The sequence below is a fragment of the Nothobranchius furzeri genome, chromosome 6 (genome assembly GCF_043380555.1).
Source record: "Nothobranchius furzeri strain GRZ-AD chromosome 6, NfurGRZ-RIMD1, whole genome shotgun sequence".
NCBI lineage: Eukaryota > Metazoa > Chordata > Actinopteri > Cyprinodontiformes > Nothobranchiidae > Nothobranchius > Nothobranchius furzeri.
Window position 1 is genome coordinate 34,526,053 of NC_091746.1, and position 15,140 is coordinate 34,541,192.

General features: G+C 40.6%; 1 protein-coding gene across 1 annotated transcript in view; it reads right to left on the reverse strand.

Moving 5' to 3' along the window:
- The window catches only part of xpo7 (exportin 7), a 39,628-nt gene extending 26,464 nt beyond the window's left edge, over positions 1 to 13,164 (reverse strand). Inside the window, exon 1 of the mRNA XM_015966872.3 lies at positions 13,072 to 13,164. Coding sequence (XP_015822358.1) covers positions 13,072 to 13,104 — 33 coding nt within the window. The 5' untranslated portion in view covers positions 13,105 to 13,164. The remainder of the gene's footprint in view (positions 1 to 13,071) is intronic.
- Positions 13,165 to 15,140: the final 1,976 nt, after the last annotated feature.

Sequence of the window (15,140 nt, forward strand, 5' to 3'; positions counted from 1 at the left end):
GCTGCAGACCTCCACTGTCAGGCTGCTTCCGGTGGAGGCTCCACTGTCAGGACTGTCAGGACGGGAAATGCACGGGATACATTACAAAATAAAACAGCAAACATACAGGGAGTGCAGAATTATTAGGCAAATGAGTATTTTGTCCACATCATCCTCTTCATGCATGTTGTCTTACTCCAAGCTGTATAGGCTTGAAAGCCTACCACCAATTAAGCATATTAGGTGATGTGCATCTCTGTAGTGAGAAGGGGTGTGGTCTAATGACATCAACACCCTATATCAGGTGTGCATAATTATTAGGCAACTTCCTTTCCTTTGGCAAATTGGGTTAAAAGAAGGACTTGACAGGCTCAGAAAGGTCAAAATAGTGAGATATCTTGCAGAGGGATGAAGCAGTCTTAAAATTGCAAAGCTTCTGAAGCGTGATCATCGAACAATCAAGCGTTTCATTCAAAATAGTCAACAGGGTCGCAAGAAGCGTGTGGACAAACCAAGGCGCAAAATAACTGCCCATGAACTGAGAAAAGTCAAGCGTGCAGCTGCCAAGATGCCACTTGCCACCAGTTTGGCCACATTTCAGAGCTGCAACATCACTGGAGTGCCCAAAAACACAAGGTGTTCAATACTCAGAGACACGGCCAAGGTAAGAAAGGCTGAAAGACGACCACCACTGAACAAGACACACAAGCTGAAATGTCAAGACTGGGCCAAGAAATATCTCAAGACTGATTTTTCTAAGGTTTTATGGACTGATGAAATGAGAGTGAGTCTTAATGGGCCAGAAGGATGGGCGCGTGGAAGGATTGGTAAAGGGCAGAGAGCTCCAGTCCGACTCAGACGCCAGCAAGGTGGAGGTGGAGTACTGGTTTGGGCTGGTATCATGAACGATGAGCTTGTGGGGCCTTTTCGGGTTGAGGATGGAGTCAAGCTCTCCCAGTCCTACTGCCAGTTTCTGGAAGACACCTTCTTCAAGCAGTGGTCCAGGAAGAAGTCAGCATCCTTCAAGAAAAACATGATTTTCATGCAGGACAATGCTCCATCACACACGTCCAAGTACTCCACAGCGTGGCTGGCAAGAAAGGGTATAAAAGAAGAGAAACTAATGACATGGCCTCCTTGTTCACCTGATCTGAACCCCATTGAGAACCTGTGGTCCATCATCAAATGTGAGATTTACAAGGAGGGAAAACAGTACACCTCTCTGAACAGTGGTTGGGAGGCTGTGGTTGCTGCTGCACACAATGTTGATGGTGAACAGATCAAAACACTGACAGAATCCATGGATGGCAGGCTTTTGAGTGTCCTTGCAAAGAAAGGTGGCTATATTGGTCGCTGATTTGTTTTTGTATTGTTTTTTAATGTCAGAAATGTATATTTGTGAATGTGGAGATGTTATATTGGTTTCACTGGTAAAAATAAATAAATGAAATGGGTATTTATTTGTTTTTGTTAAGTTGCCTAATAATTATGCACAGTAACAGTCACCTGCAGACACAGATATCCCCCTAAAATAGCTAAAACTAAAAACAAACTAAAAACTACTTCCAAAAACATTCAGCTTTGATATTAATGAGTTTTTTGGGTTAATTGAGAACATGGTTGTTGTTCAATAATAAAATTATTCCTCAAAAATACAACTTGCCTAATAATTCTGCACTCCCTGTACTTACGGAAAACGGCAAACATACTTACGCTTGTAACTGATAGATTTTATGTAATATTTTATATTGAAACCTATCAATTATTTATCTCTAGTTCATATGTAGTTGTCATTTAACATACTTACCGTTGTAATTTTTCAAAATGAATTAGCCCTAAATGAGATGTGAAATGCATCTTGGCGTTCAAACAACAATGCTTACTGTCACATCTAATAAAAATTATACATGTTTGAATGTTAAATATCAATGAGAGCAGGCCTTTTCCACCTAAAACAGGAAGTAGACTTCCATGGATCGTTTTACATTTTGATTTTATGTTTTATATTTTTAACTTGTTGCTTAAACACAGGAGCAGATTTTACTGCCTCTAAAAACACCCGCCAATGTTGAATTCAAACTGAAAGTCAATTTTGGGGTCATTCCTCACACCAGAGCTACTGCGTTCATGCGTTTAACAACAGCCAACTGCGTGAAATGTTTCTGGTGTAACGTGAGGAAATATGGGTTTTTCTGTCACAAAGGTGGTGCTGGACTAAGCTGGGTCATTGAGAACTTTCACCCACAGATTAAGACCTGAACGCCAGCGAGTCTGGGAGGAAACCATAACATCAGCCACCTGCAGTCTACCAGAAGATGTGTTTCCATGAGTCGTACCCAGACCAAGTCAAAACATAAAGTTTAAACTTCTTTTTCTTGATTTTAATGTTAAAGTAACCATTATCATTTTGCTCAGTATAAATGTGTTTAATCAAATGAATGGTTCTTATGCTTTGGGGTAATTATAATGGATTAATGAATCCACACTTAAGTAGATAATGTTGAATGTTTGGTACTGACCTTCACACACACTCAAGCACACAAACACTCACACACACCCACACACATCTTCCCACAGTAAACTCCAGACACATTTGATGACGCACACGTTTGCTTTGAGAAGAGAAAGGTTTTTGGTAAGTTTTCAGTCTTATGATTTCAGTTCGTGTTGGACAACGAAAGAGAACAGACCTGAAAACCAAAGGGGGGGCAGAGCCTGTTGGCTCGTTCTTCCCCCCTTTCACGCTGTTTCTGTCAGCCAGACAGAATAGCTGAATCGCGACTTCTAACGCAGACTCATTACCGAGTCTTTTGATTTCTGAGTGAATTAACTTAAGAAAGCGCGTCGACAAAACGCTTTACCATCAACGTGTACCGAGGGCAACTCTGGACCGGTTCCGTTCGACACCTATGTCTCCTGTCAGCCGCCGGTGTCATCTGGATGAACCACAACATCCTCCACGGCCCGGATCCGAAAGAGGGTCCACAAGAGTTCGGTGAGACAGCACGGTGTTTAGCGTTTTGATGCATCTTTTCCACTAAACCTAAGTTTATTCAAACCATCACTTTTCACTCAGACACCTGTTTCTTCCTGAAGCAAAATCAGCTGCACACACGCATCCATCTCACCTCATCTCACCACACTTTGCACCCACACGCATCCATAATCACATCATATCACTCTCACAACTCACAACATTCTCAATCTTCATAAATTCACCAGAAGGTCTATTTGAGCAAGAACAGCATATCAACTGTTAAAGATTGTCCCACAAAGTTGCCAATGTTGATTGTTATTTCCTGTTTGTCAATTTTCAAAATCATTAGTTTAATTTGAAGAATTAAAACTTTTAATCGTCAAACTGGTTTCCTCATTGAACTGAAACACAGACACTCAGATATTATCGGCAGTTTATCGATGAAAACAACCTTTGAGTCTTCTGAACAATATAAAACTTGGTTATTGAATATTAAAAATTTATATTCCGAATTAATACGTAGCATGGTTCCTCTTTCATAAAAGAGCATAAAACCACAACGCTACACTGGATAAAGTGTGTGTGTCCTGAACAGAAACAAATCAATCACCTGCTGCTAATGAGGTAAATATCTACTAGTGATGCACCGACATAAACATTTTGGGCCGATACCGATATCCAATATTGAGATCACTATTATGGCCAATAACTGATATTTGCCGATATTGATATACTGACATTAATGCTTCTAAAATCAGAAGATTTTGAATAGAATGAAAATTATTAAAGCTGAATTTACGTTGTTATGTACACACAACACACACATTTACACTTCTGAGATGATTTAATTCACTGTTTACATTACTAAACAATTACACATCAACCCCCCCACCCTCTGAAATAGGCAAACAAATGGAGACGAGATGGAAAAAATATCGGTTGAAGAAGAAGAAAATATCTTTTCTATAGCGCCTCTCAAAATAAAAATCACGAGGCACTTCAAAAAAGCAAAATATGTAAAAATAAAAAAATAATTTAGAAAATGGTTAAAAATATATTTAAAATTAGCAAATAAATAGACAATTGTGATTAAAAATGTAAAGAATAAGAGAGAGTGAATAGATAATAGGGAAATCAGTGGATCCAGAGGTGGAATAGGTGGGGAGAGCAGAATAAAGAGAGAGTGGTGATGAAGGTCATACAAAAGCCAGCTTGAACAAGTGAGTCTTCAGCTGCTTTTTGAAGCAGACCACTGAGTCCACTGATCTCAGACTCAGGGGGAGAGAGTTCCAGAGTCTGGGGGCCACAGCAGCAAATGATCTGTCACCTTTGGTCTTTAGTCTGGTGTGCTGTACAACCAGTAGGCTTTGATCACTGGACCTCAGGGACCTGCTGGGGGTGTAGGGACTAAGAAGATCACCAATGTAAGATGGTGCTTGTCCATGTAAGGCCCTATAGACCAGAACCAGGATCTTGAAATGAATCCTGAAGTTGACTGGCAGCCAGTGAAGCTGGAGGAGAAGCGGGGTGATGTGGGTGTATTTGGAGGACTTGGTCAGAAGCCGAGCACAGGCATTCTGAACCACCTGTAGACCGTTAGGGAGGTTTTGCTCAGACACGTGAAAAGAGAGTTACAGTAGTCTAAGCGTGAGGAGATGAAGGTGTGGATAACTGTCTCAAGTTCAGAGAGGAACAGAATGGGACTCAGCTTAACAATGTTCCTGAGATGGAAGAAGGAAGAGCGAACAAGAGAACTGACATGAGAATCCAGGGTGAGAGCTGGGTCAAAGGTCACGCCAAGATTCCTGACAGAAGGTTTGGTGTGAGAAGCAAGCTGACCAAGAGAGTCTCTGACTTTGGGAACCAGCTTGTCTGGGGCACAGATGAGGATCTCAGTCTTATCGTCATTCAGCTGAAGAAAGCTCCCAGCCATCCAGGTTTTGATAGAGTCTAAGCAGGTGTGTAACAGCTGCAGCTTAGACATCTCACGGGGCTTAAAGGAGATGTACAGTTGGATGTCATCTGCATAAAGATAGTAGGAGATTCCTTTGAAGGAGCTCAGGATGTGCTGAAGAGGAAGCAGATAGAGGAGGAAGAGCAGAGGCCCCAGCACAGAACCTTGTGGGACACCATGGGTAAGAGAGGTTGTGGAGGATCTAAGCTTAGAGATGGCCACAGAAAAGGAGCGCTCAGAAAGATAAGAGAATCTCTCCAGAGCAGATCCTGATAGGCCTACCAAGTCTCTCAGCCTCTCCAGTAGCAGGTGATGGTCAACAGTGTCAAAGGCTGCAGTCAGGTCCAGCAGGACCAGAACAGAACAGTGCCTTGCATCACTGTGAGTCAGAAGGTCATTCGAGAACCAGGTTGTTAATATCCACCCAGTTTTATTTATTGAACCGATATATTAAAAAATGAAAAACATCGGCCAGCAGGGTCCGAAACACTCGCCACTCGCCAAATTCGAGTAAATTGCTCTATTTGGAGAGTAAATTTTTGAGCTCTACCTGCCACCTGGCGAGTAAATGTTTGCACCAAATTAGTTATGTTTATCAGTCATCTTCCATGGATTTCTGATACTCCTCCCGCCTGCATGCAACTTACACAAACGTACGCGAAACGTGAGCGCCGCATCCAACGTCATTTCAACCATCCCATTCAATCAGTTTATCAAGTTAGCCGTTAGCTTCGTGTTAAAACTAGCGGTGAAATGTGGCGGTTTTTAACTGGAGTCAGCCAGCCTTCCAAAAGAAAACTCGTCGAACTGGAAGAAAAACCACCAGGACCAGTGGCAACCAGAAGATTTTGTGAAAAGTGGCGAACTGGAGATGGCGGTAGGGCTGCTCAATTAATCGAATTTTAATCACGATTATGATTTGAGTTTTGAACGATTATAAAAAACAAAACAAGCCGATTATTTGCTCCTCCCGCTTGCGCTGCCCTGAGTTGCAAATGAAGCGCACCTCCACAGTGTCGCCAACTTAGCGACTTTGACGCTATTTCTAGCAGCTTCTCAGACCCCCTTCTTGACTTTTTAACTTAAAAGTACCTAGCGAACATCTCAAACATCTCTGCTAACCCTTAGCTACTTTCTGGATAACTGTCGTCGACATTTCCTGCAGGTTAGCTAAAACACTCCTCCTGTGCTCTGGACCGTTCTTCACAACATTAGGAAAGGGAATGATGCAGTGATGTGTCAGTCGCTAAAGAAACGGCTCTTGGAGCCGGCTCCCTGTTAAACTAACCAGAGTGAGTGACACACACCCGCACCTGCGGACTCATGAGCAGCTAAAAACGGCTAAATGTGCGCGTGCAGCATGCTAAACACACGTGCAGCTTGCCCGATTGCTGTGAGACCGGGGTGGGGGGTGCAGCTGTGTTTGGGACAATTATTACATTAACTGATTGACCTGTAAATACGTCATAGTATATAAATAAGGTAGAAATAAGTTCCTCACGCTGATAACTAATAACTAATCTCTCTGAGGGCACGGTGCTAGTGCACTCTCCTACAGCACCTTGACATGACTCAATAAATGTTATGTAACATTTTATGAACATCAATTTATTTGCATTTATTTGTTATAAATGCCAATGTATAATTCTTGCTGTCAGTATTTGCAAGATATTGGTATTTGGGTCTGTACTGGTTAGACTTAAATGAGTTAAACCAAGGTCTATAGCCCTTGGGTCATAAACTATGAGCTATAATTATATTGGTCTTTTTCTACTGGGAATGTGGAATTATTTTAGTGATCATCTTGTTTCTTATTTATTTTTGTCCTGATTGTGCCCTGAGCAGTTTTATGACTGAATAAAAACAAATAAAATCAACATAAATAGAAAAATCGTCCTAAATAATCGTGATCTCAATTTCAGTCACCATAATCGTGATTATTATTTTTGCCATAATCGAGCAGCCCTACATGGCGGAGTCGTGAGACAATGGCTACATTATGATGGCCACGTAGCGTTGCTGCCTTTCACAGACAACTGTCCCTCGGCATTCTTCAAATATCCCAAAAAATGCCCAAACTTCCGACTTTGTCTTCTTTGAGGGATAATAAATGTCCCAAGTGCTGCCGTCTCCTCCTGCCATTATTTCAGCTTTAGCTTAAAGAAAGTTTTGGTCGTAAACAACAAAGTGCGCATGTACCGCCGGCAACTTCCAGATGATACAGTGGCTGGTAAGGGTCAGCGCGCCTACACCGCAGCCACGGTAATCCACCGAGATATATATATATTTTTTAAAACAAGACTGTTATTATTTACTGTCAACTTTTTTACCGGGGTTTACTGCTACACCGGTTACCGTGACAACCCTAGCCCTGACACACTTTCAGATATTCTCATGCTGCAGCTGTGTTCTCCAGAGATCAAGGACTAGGACCCAAATGAGGCTGTAATGCTTTGGCACAAAGACGATGTCAGAAGCAGGAGGCCAGACTTCATGGACAGAGAAAACAAGGAGTCTGACTAGATTTCAGTGAAAGAGTTCATAAAAACATCTCTAAAAATAAATAAATAAATAGTAAAAATGACAAAAGAGTTGTTTTCCTTACTAATTGATGTTTTAATTATTTTGTCACTCTGTTTGGAATCAACATAATATAGAATTACATGCTTTAGATGGATCTAAATCATTTAGAATTTTGGCCGGTAGATTTTCATCATCTACCGGCCAACTTTGCCGGTGGGTAAAAAATTTAATTTCGGACCCTGTCGGCCAGTACTGATTGATGCCGATATATTGTCCATCCCTATTTAAAAGTTTATGGAACATGTCTGGTTGGTCTTGTCTTCCTACTTATTTCAAAATCAGAAATGTTCTGCTAGCAAAGAATCAACTATTTACTAAACAATGTACTCATCACTGGGAGTGACTTCTTTAAGTCAAGCAAAGGCAAAACAAAACTACATTACACTGTAAGTTAGTTTTTAGTGATTTGATCTATGGAGGTGGCTTTTCCGTATACATTATTACTGAGGGTTATTACAGTTTTGTGATGCAATGGAAATTCTTCTCGAAACAATCAAAAACACGTTCAGGGATTTAAAGAAAAAAAAATTAAAACCTCCAAGATATTATTAAAGACAAGCTTTCTGAGAGCAAAACTCCTGAGTATGGTAACATATATTAACATTAAAGACATTTTTACTTTTTAAAATTTTATTCTATATGGGACTAATGGGACTTTAACTTTTTTATTGATTAAAACTAACTTTTACATCGAGTTGAGAAGAAAAAGTGATAAACAACTGTGTTTAAAACTTAATGTTTTTCAAATCTTATTTAAAAACTACTTAATTATACATTTTGTGCGATTTCTGTGACACCTGCAACTTTTTGTCTAATAGGAAATATATTAAAGTTATTGACAAGAAATATGTTACTAATAGAAATGTGTTTAGGGGTCTTGAAGTTTCTTAGTGACCACAATAAGACTGTTTGGGTGCACAACACACTCCTGATCTGATTGGTTTACGTCCCAGTCATCAGTCCCAATACATCAAATTTAAAAACTCAAGTGCACCAGATGCAAGATGCCCATCTGGGTTGGTGGAGCTCAAGCAAGTAAGACAAAAAACAAACTTCCACTTTAAGATAAAAAAAAACACTAAAACAACTTGTTTAAGTTTATTTTTCTAGACAAATCTCTTGAAAAATATGCTCTATAACGATAATTTATAGTAAAACAAATAGCCAAACATTCAGTAGCACTTGCTATACAGAACACATACCCATTAAGGGGCAGCAGTGGCTCAGGAGGTAGAGTGGGTTGTCAAGTAATCGGAAGGTTGTAATAGGGCTGAGCGATATGGCCTAAAATCAATATCACGATATATTGAGGATTTCACCTCAATAACGTTAAATGGACTATAACTACAGGTATGCACAGAAACAAAAGTGGTCCACTAGATGGGGCTGTCACGTGTATTACATTAGCCTTGTTTACATGCGCCAAATTTCCCCAATCCGATTCAAATCTTGGTCGATCGGAAATCCAGAATCTCTGTTTACATAAACACTAACAGAAATGATCCGATCATGCCGTGAGTTTAGACTCAGGGGGGTTCAGACTCATGTGTTATTACTGAGCTCTGTTGTGGTTTATCATTAATAAATAAAATGTAACAACAAGCTGAAACTGTTGAGAAAAGTTGGTTCAAACTAAACAGGAGATGTTGAGAAAGTCTGGAAGCTGTTCATCATGTGTTAAACGAACCACATCTCATCTATTCTGTGTTAACATGTTTTTACACATTAAGTCACCCATAACATTTAACTGAGGATGTTTTTCTACTAAACATCAGCCTCCTTAAACTCAAACCAGGTCTGTGTAACCGATGTTACCCTGTCTTCCTTACGAGCACGTCTCCATCCACCTGCTGCAGCTGCGCTTCGTTCACAGAAATAGGGATCGGTGCTGCAAACTCCAAATGAATCTGCGTGTTTCCAGTACAGACTTGAACATGTTTGTCGAATGATTTGTGCAATAATCTGATTTTTATTTTACTTCCACAAAATGCAAGTTCTGGATTAGATTTTATAGAAGCGGGGACGGCTTGTCATCATATTTAAAAGCCGGCGCTCTTAAATTAGGCCGTCATTTATTTAAGTCGGGTAGTCTAAATGACAGCGGGGAGGCTCGCTAGCTGTTGCACACAAGTGGAGTGGGCATTATTTTACTCCAACAATCCTAACGGCTGTGTACATGCACGTCAATCGGAATGAGTTTTGGGCAAAACCACCTCTCTCAATCGGATTGAAATTTCATTCCGGTCGGGCCAAATCGGTTCAGAACATTCTGATTGACATGTATACATGCAGAATTTTTGATCGGATTGGGCGGTCAATCCGATTAAATGTGCACATGTAAACGTGGCTATTGAATCACATTGGCCATAATCGAGATGAACCAGCTCTACGCAGATTAGATCACCGGTGATCGGCATGCAGGTTAGATTTGTGTCAGATTTGATGCCGACTAGCTCTGACGTCGTGCCTATGTAGGCAACGATAACCATGCAAGATCAAGGCAGGCGCAGATTTTGGAGCAAGGTGCTGCAGTTGGTCTCCACCGGCTGCAAAACGTAGGGCATGATGAGAAACGCCTGGCTCTCACCTGATCTAAGATCTGATTGGTTCCCATTTTGATCCAAACATCTGGTGGTAGAATGCGAAATGTTAGTTGGTCAAATGTATTCTGTAAATCATGTTACGTTATTGATGACAATTATATAGGTTATAAAGAAAAATGTGTTTTGTGTTCTTGTCACATTTCCTATGAGCACATTAAATTTCTGATCACCTTAACTTATTATATCTTCATATGCACGTCTACATTATATGATATCCACAAGCATGTGAGAATGTGCTTCAGTTACTAACAGGCACCAGAATAAAAGTTAAAAATTAAACAAGTATGAATGCTAACGTGATATCTTCAGCCATCGTCACCCGCGAGCTACACATATAGGGAAATCTGTCCGACTTAAACGCCGGCTTTTAGCCACTCCCACTGCTGCATCCGTCTGCTCTCGTCTCTTTTCCAGGCGAAGCGCTGCTCATCTCGAACAAGGCCATTTTTACGTGACTCAAGGTGGTACAGCTTCTTAAAGGGACATAAGCGTTGCATACCTAAACACATCATTTCATTTTTTTTTTCATCAAATTTATTGACATGGGAAACATTATCTCAATAAGTCAGAAATTTCGATAACGATAAATTTTCATTTTATTGCCCAGCCCTAGGTTGTAGGTCCGGCCCCGGCTCCCAGTGGTGAATTCTGCTGTTGTGTCCTTGCACTTAACCCCCCCTGCCTGCTGCTGGTGGTAGGAGGGACCCGTGGTGCCAGTGTTTGGCAGGCCTTGCCTCTATCAGTGTGCACCAGGGCAGCTGTGGCTGCAACATAGTTCATCAATGTGTGTGTGTGTGAATGGATGAATGACACATTATATTATACAACAGTTAGTTCCGACCGAGTGATTTGATTGGTCAAGAGACTTTCCAAGAGTGCTGATATTGGACTACAACAGCACTGGACTGTTTACAAACAGTATCACTCTGCTGTGCACAGCCATTCTAATCGTTATTACAGTGCTTTGTAGAAAACGTTTGTGTTGCCTAGAAACAGCCTTGTCTGCGTCTCTGTTTCGTGTTGGGACAATTTGTGTTGGTGGAGTCTGATAAATGATTAAATAAATGAATAAATCATAATCTGTTGTTGCTTATTGTTATTATAAAAACAAAATGAGCAGGTAGAACTGTTGTATAAAAGCAATATCACACTCGAGATCATGCGTTGTTGCTGAATATCTGCACTGGTGTCATTTGGCCTTAGATAATCACACCAGTGCTGATATTCAGCAACAACGCATGACCTCGAGTGTGTTGTTGCTTAGTATAAAGCGCTTTGGAGTCCTCTGACTCTGAGGCGCTATGCAAGTGTGGTTCATTTATCATTTCAACACTGCATTAAAGAAAATATACATTTTGCTTCAATAAATAAAATCTTCATACTTGTTTGGAAATGTGTCTGTTTACATTCACTCATTCATTATATCCAAACCCACAGTAAACATCCCAGTATGACAGTTTTTGTTTTCACTCATTAGAATTATTAACAAGTAGGTAAAACTTCTAAACAACAAAGTACAACTTTAATTTAATTTCAATTCTTCTTTTGAAGAAAATGCATTTCAGTTGAGAGACTGAAATGCATTTTCTGTAGCAAACTTTAGTTTTTTTTTATCAATTAACTAATCACATTATAATGACCCTATAAACAGGTCAAATTTGCCCTATCACAGTTAATTATTTCTTCAATAAAAATGGATCTTCTTGTTTGAACTGTTTTGTTTTGTTGCATTATAATTAAATTAATACATGCAAAACTAGACAAATCAGCCATTATTGTTGGATACAAATAAACAAAATCATTTGTTTTCGAGTCGATTTGCATCTTCTTATGAAGGGAGCATCACACAAACAAGTCCGCCGCGCTGAAATCCAAGAAAGTGTGGGATGATGCTGCGCACAGCCTCTCCCATCATCATCATTACGAAGGCTCCCTCCCCTTCAACCGCTACCACGTTTCTACTGTTTGGGATTCAGGTAAAACAAGTTCGGTAAACCAAATAGCGCTCGCATTAATCACGATCAAACGTGCTGAGAAAAAGACCGTAGTGGTCAGGCTCTCACACAACAAGGTCTTTCTCAGGACAACATGGAGGAGCAGCCGGGAGAACGGAAAGTTGGACCCTGCCCTTGCCTTTAATTGCTGCTGCACATGTGTCCGAGTCAGACCAGGACTCCGTGAAAGCTAGCAACACAAAATACTGCCGCTTAGCTGCGCACAATAACAACAGATGGGTAAAAACTGCTGGTGACCTGGATCAGTCTCCCTAGTACCCACAAGCTGCGGGTCTGCAACCCATTTCACCGACAAACAGTTAAACAGATCGAGTCATGTTTTCAAACCAGCTCGGGCGGGAGAAGTTGATGCCTGAGCAGAGGCTAGCGTTAGCATAGCCTAGCACGTAAAGGCGTTTGGACGGCGGTAATAACATATGTAAACAAACAGTTACACCTCCAGTAAAGCACGTACTGAGAACCTTTCCGGCGCAGGTTCCGACTTGTGAAATGTTCCCAATGGGAGCCCCAGTGGCGCGAATTACCATTAACCGGAGTGTGTTAGCTTGGAAGCTACTAGTCGTACGCTGCCAGCCATGTATGTTTTTGTTTATTTCTTAAACCTTAAAACGCAAAGGAAAAAACACGCATTGGTTCCACTGGTACCGAGCCTCTCATCGAAACAAACATCAAGAATAACAGGGGTTAGGAGCACAAGGCATTATGTCGGCTCCGTTCTGTTTAGCAGCTAACACAAGCTAACGCAGCAACAAGCAGCCTGAGCAGTGACAGCAGGCCACGAGTCAACACAGGCTGCTCATCCTTTATTTTACTACCGACAGCCCGCGGACCGACACCGGCTGCACCCACCAGCCGAACAATGCTTCTGTGCCCGAAACGCCGCACCGGGATCCACGTTTAGCCTCTTCCCCCCGCTCCTGGACACACTGTCGGTAACAAAAACATGAAACCTCTGCTTACCTGCACATGATCCGCCATTTTTCTCCATTTCATGCACCTCTCACTCCCCCGCTTATGGGTATGAAAGGAGATAACAGCGCCCCTGGTGGCGGAGGCTCTGCAACAGTAGCACAACAGAAAACAAGCAAGACCAACAATTAAGCTGTTTGCATGTTTTATTTATCTGTTCATCAGTGCAAACATAAAACGCAGACCCATTTGGAAAAGTGTTTAAAACAAAATATTAAATCGTTGAAAACAAAATGCTTCTACCAGAGCAACTAGATGAAGAGCTCTTCTGTTGGTTTAACGCAGCATCGGTTTTTCAAATCTTCCTTAGCTGAGAAAAACTCAATATGTGCTATACACAATCAATGTCAAGTGCATTGGACTCTGTTGTGTTCAGTTAGGTGCATTTTTGTTGAATTGCTCCAAACGTGAGGTATTTAAAAGCAATGCAGAGGAAACAAAAAACACAAAATGATACATGCAAGATTTTAGAAGTTCTGCACAAAGCAGTTTTCCCACTCAGAAATTTTAAATATAGATATAAAAAACAGCTGGATGCTGTGCCAGTTTGGCTTGCCTACTTGCCTGTTATTTTTCAAAGGAAAATAAAAGCACAACGCAACCAAAACAACAAGAAAATGTATGTTACAAATCCTAAACCTCAAAAACAAAGCCATTATCTCACACAACAGTGTTTCTAAATTATTTGTTTGAAATGTATCTTGGCCTGACCACTATATGTGTGTTACACTTAAGCCTTACTGACAGAGCGAACGTTTATGAGGCCAGATCTGATTAAAGGAGATGCTTTCTGGCTGACGCTATAGTTGTCCAGATGTGTTTTCTTCCCCCTTTCATCAGCTCAAGCTCAGGTGCCAGGCCATTTTCCTTTTCTAGAAAGTAAAAGAAAAGAACAGAGGTCTGGGATGAAACTTTCCCAAGCTGGATTCTGAACAAAATAACGATTCTCTTAGTTTGCTGCTTCACAGGCAGGACCATGTGATCTCTATAAACAACTAGGACCCTGTGGCTTTAACACCGCTGTATGAGACAGGATGCAGCCCAGTTAATGACCAAGTCCAATTTTCACATCATTTTGTCCCTAAACCAAGCACTTAACTCACAGGATGATTTTACCTCATCTGAAGCAGAGAAAATTCAGTTTAAAATTTCTAAATTCAAAACACCAAAGTCAAACACAATTGGCTTGAATGGTTTATGTGTTTGTTGGAATGTAAACTTAATCCACTGCATCTGTGATGAAAACATCATCATATCTTTTGCGTTTCCACAACTTAGTGCCTGATCCAAAAGACCAAACCTATAACCAGGAGAAGGTGCCATGTGTCTCAGGTTTTTATCAGGCACAACAGAGCCACGTGCACGAATTTTTAATTTGTTGTTTTAATTTTAAATTTCGAGAACATTTTTATGATTATCTTCTGTATCTCATGGTTTGACCACCAGAGGGCAGCAGAGACCCACGATTCTGGAAAAAGTAATACTTCCTCTCACAAATTTCAAAATAAAATGACCAAAAGTGAATGCAGAAAACAAACCCCTCAGAGAAGAAATTACTTACTAAATAATACTGTATGACAGTTAAAACAGAGACTAACACACTTCAGACGTGCACATGTTTTTATTAAATCACAGCAGGAGTGTCTGCTCTCTCGGCCTGTTTACATTCTGTGAAGAAATTCATCATAAAGGCTGGTATTTTGATGGACAATTTTTGTTCATCTATATAAAGATATTGCAACAGATTATGTTATTGCAATAGAAAGTTGAGTATCTGTCTAAATATTTTATTGAAAATGATGACAACACAGGTTCATTAGTGTTAAAAGGCATAAAAATGTTCATACATTTAGCAGATGTGTTTGTCTAGAATGACTTACACAGATGTTAGGCAGCAGAATGGGTGAAGTGTCTACCTAAACAATGGCACAATGATTAGCCGTGACCTTGGATCACACCAGCAACCCTTTGATTCCTGGAAAGAGTATGCCAAGAGTGTGTAAAGCAGTAATTCGAGCAAAAAATGGCTACTTTGAAGAAGATATAATAAAAAAACATGT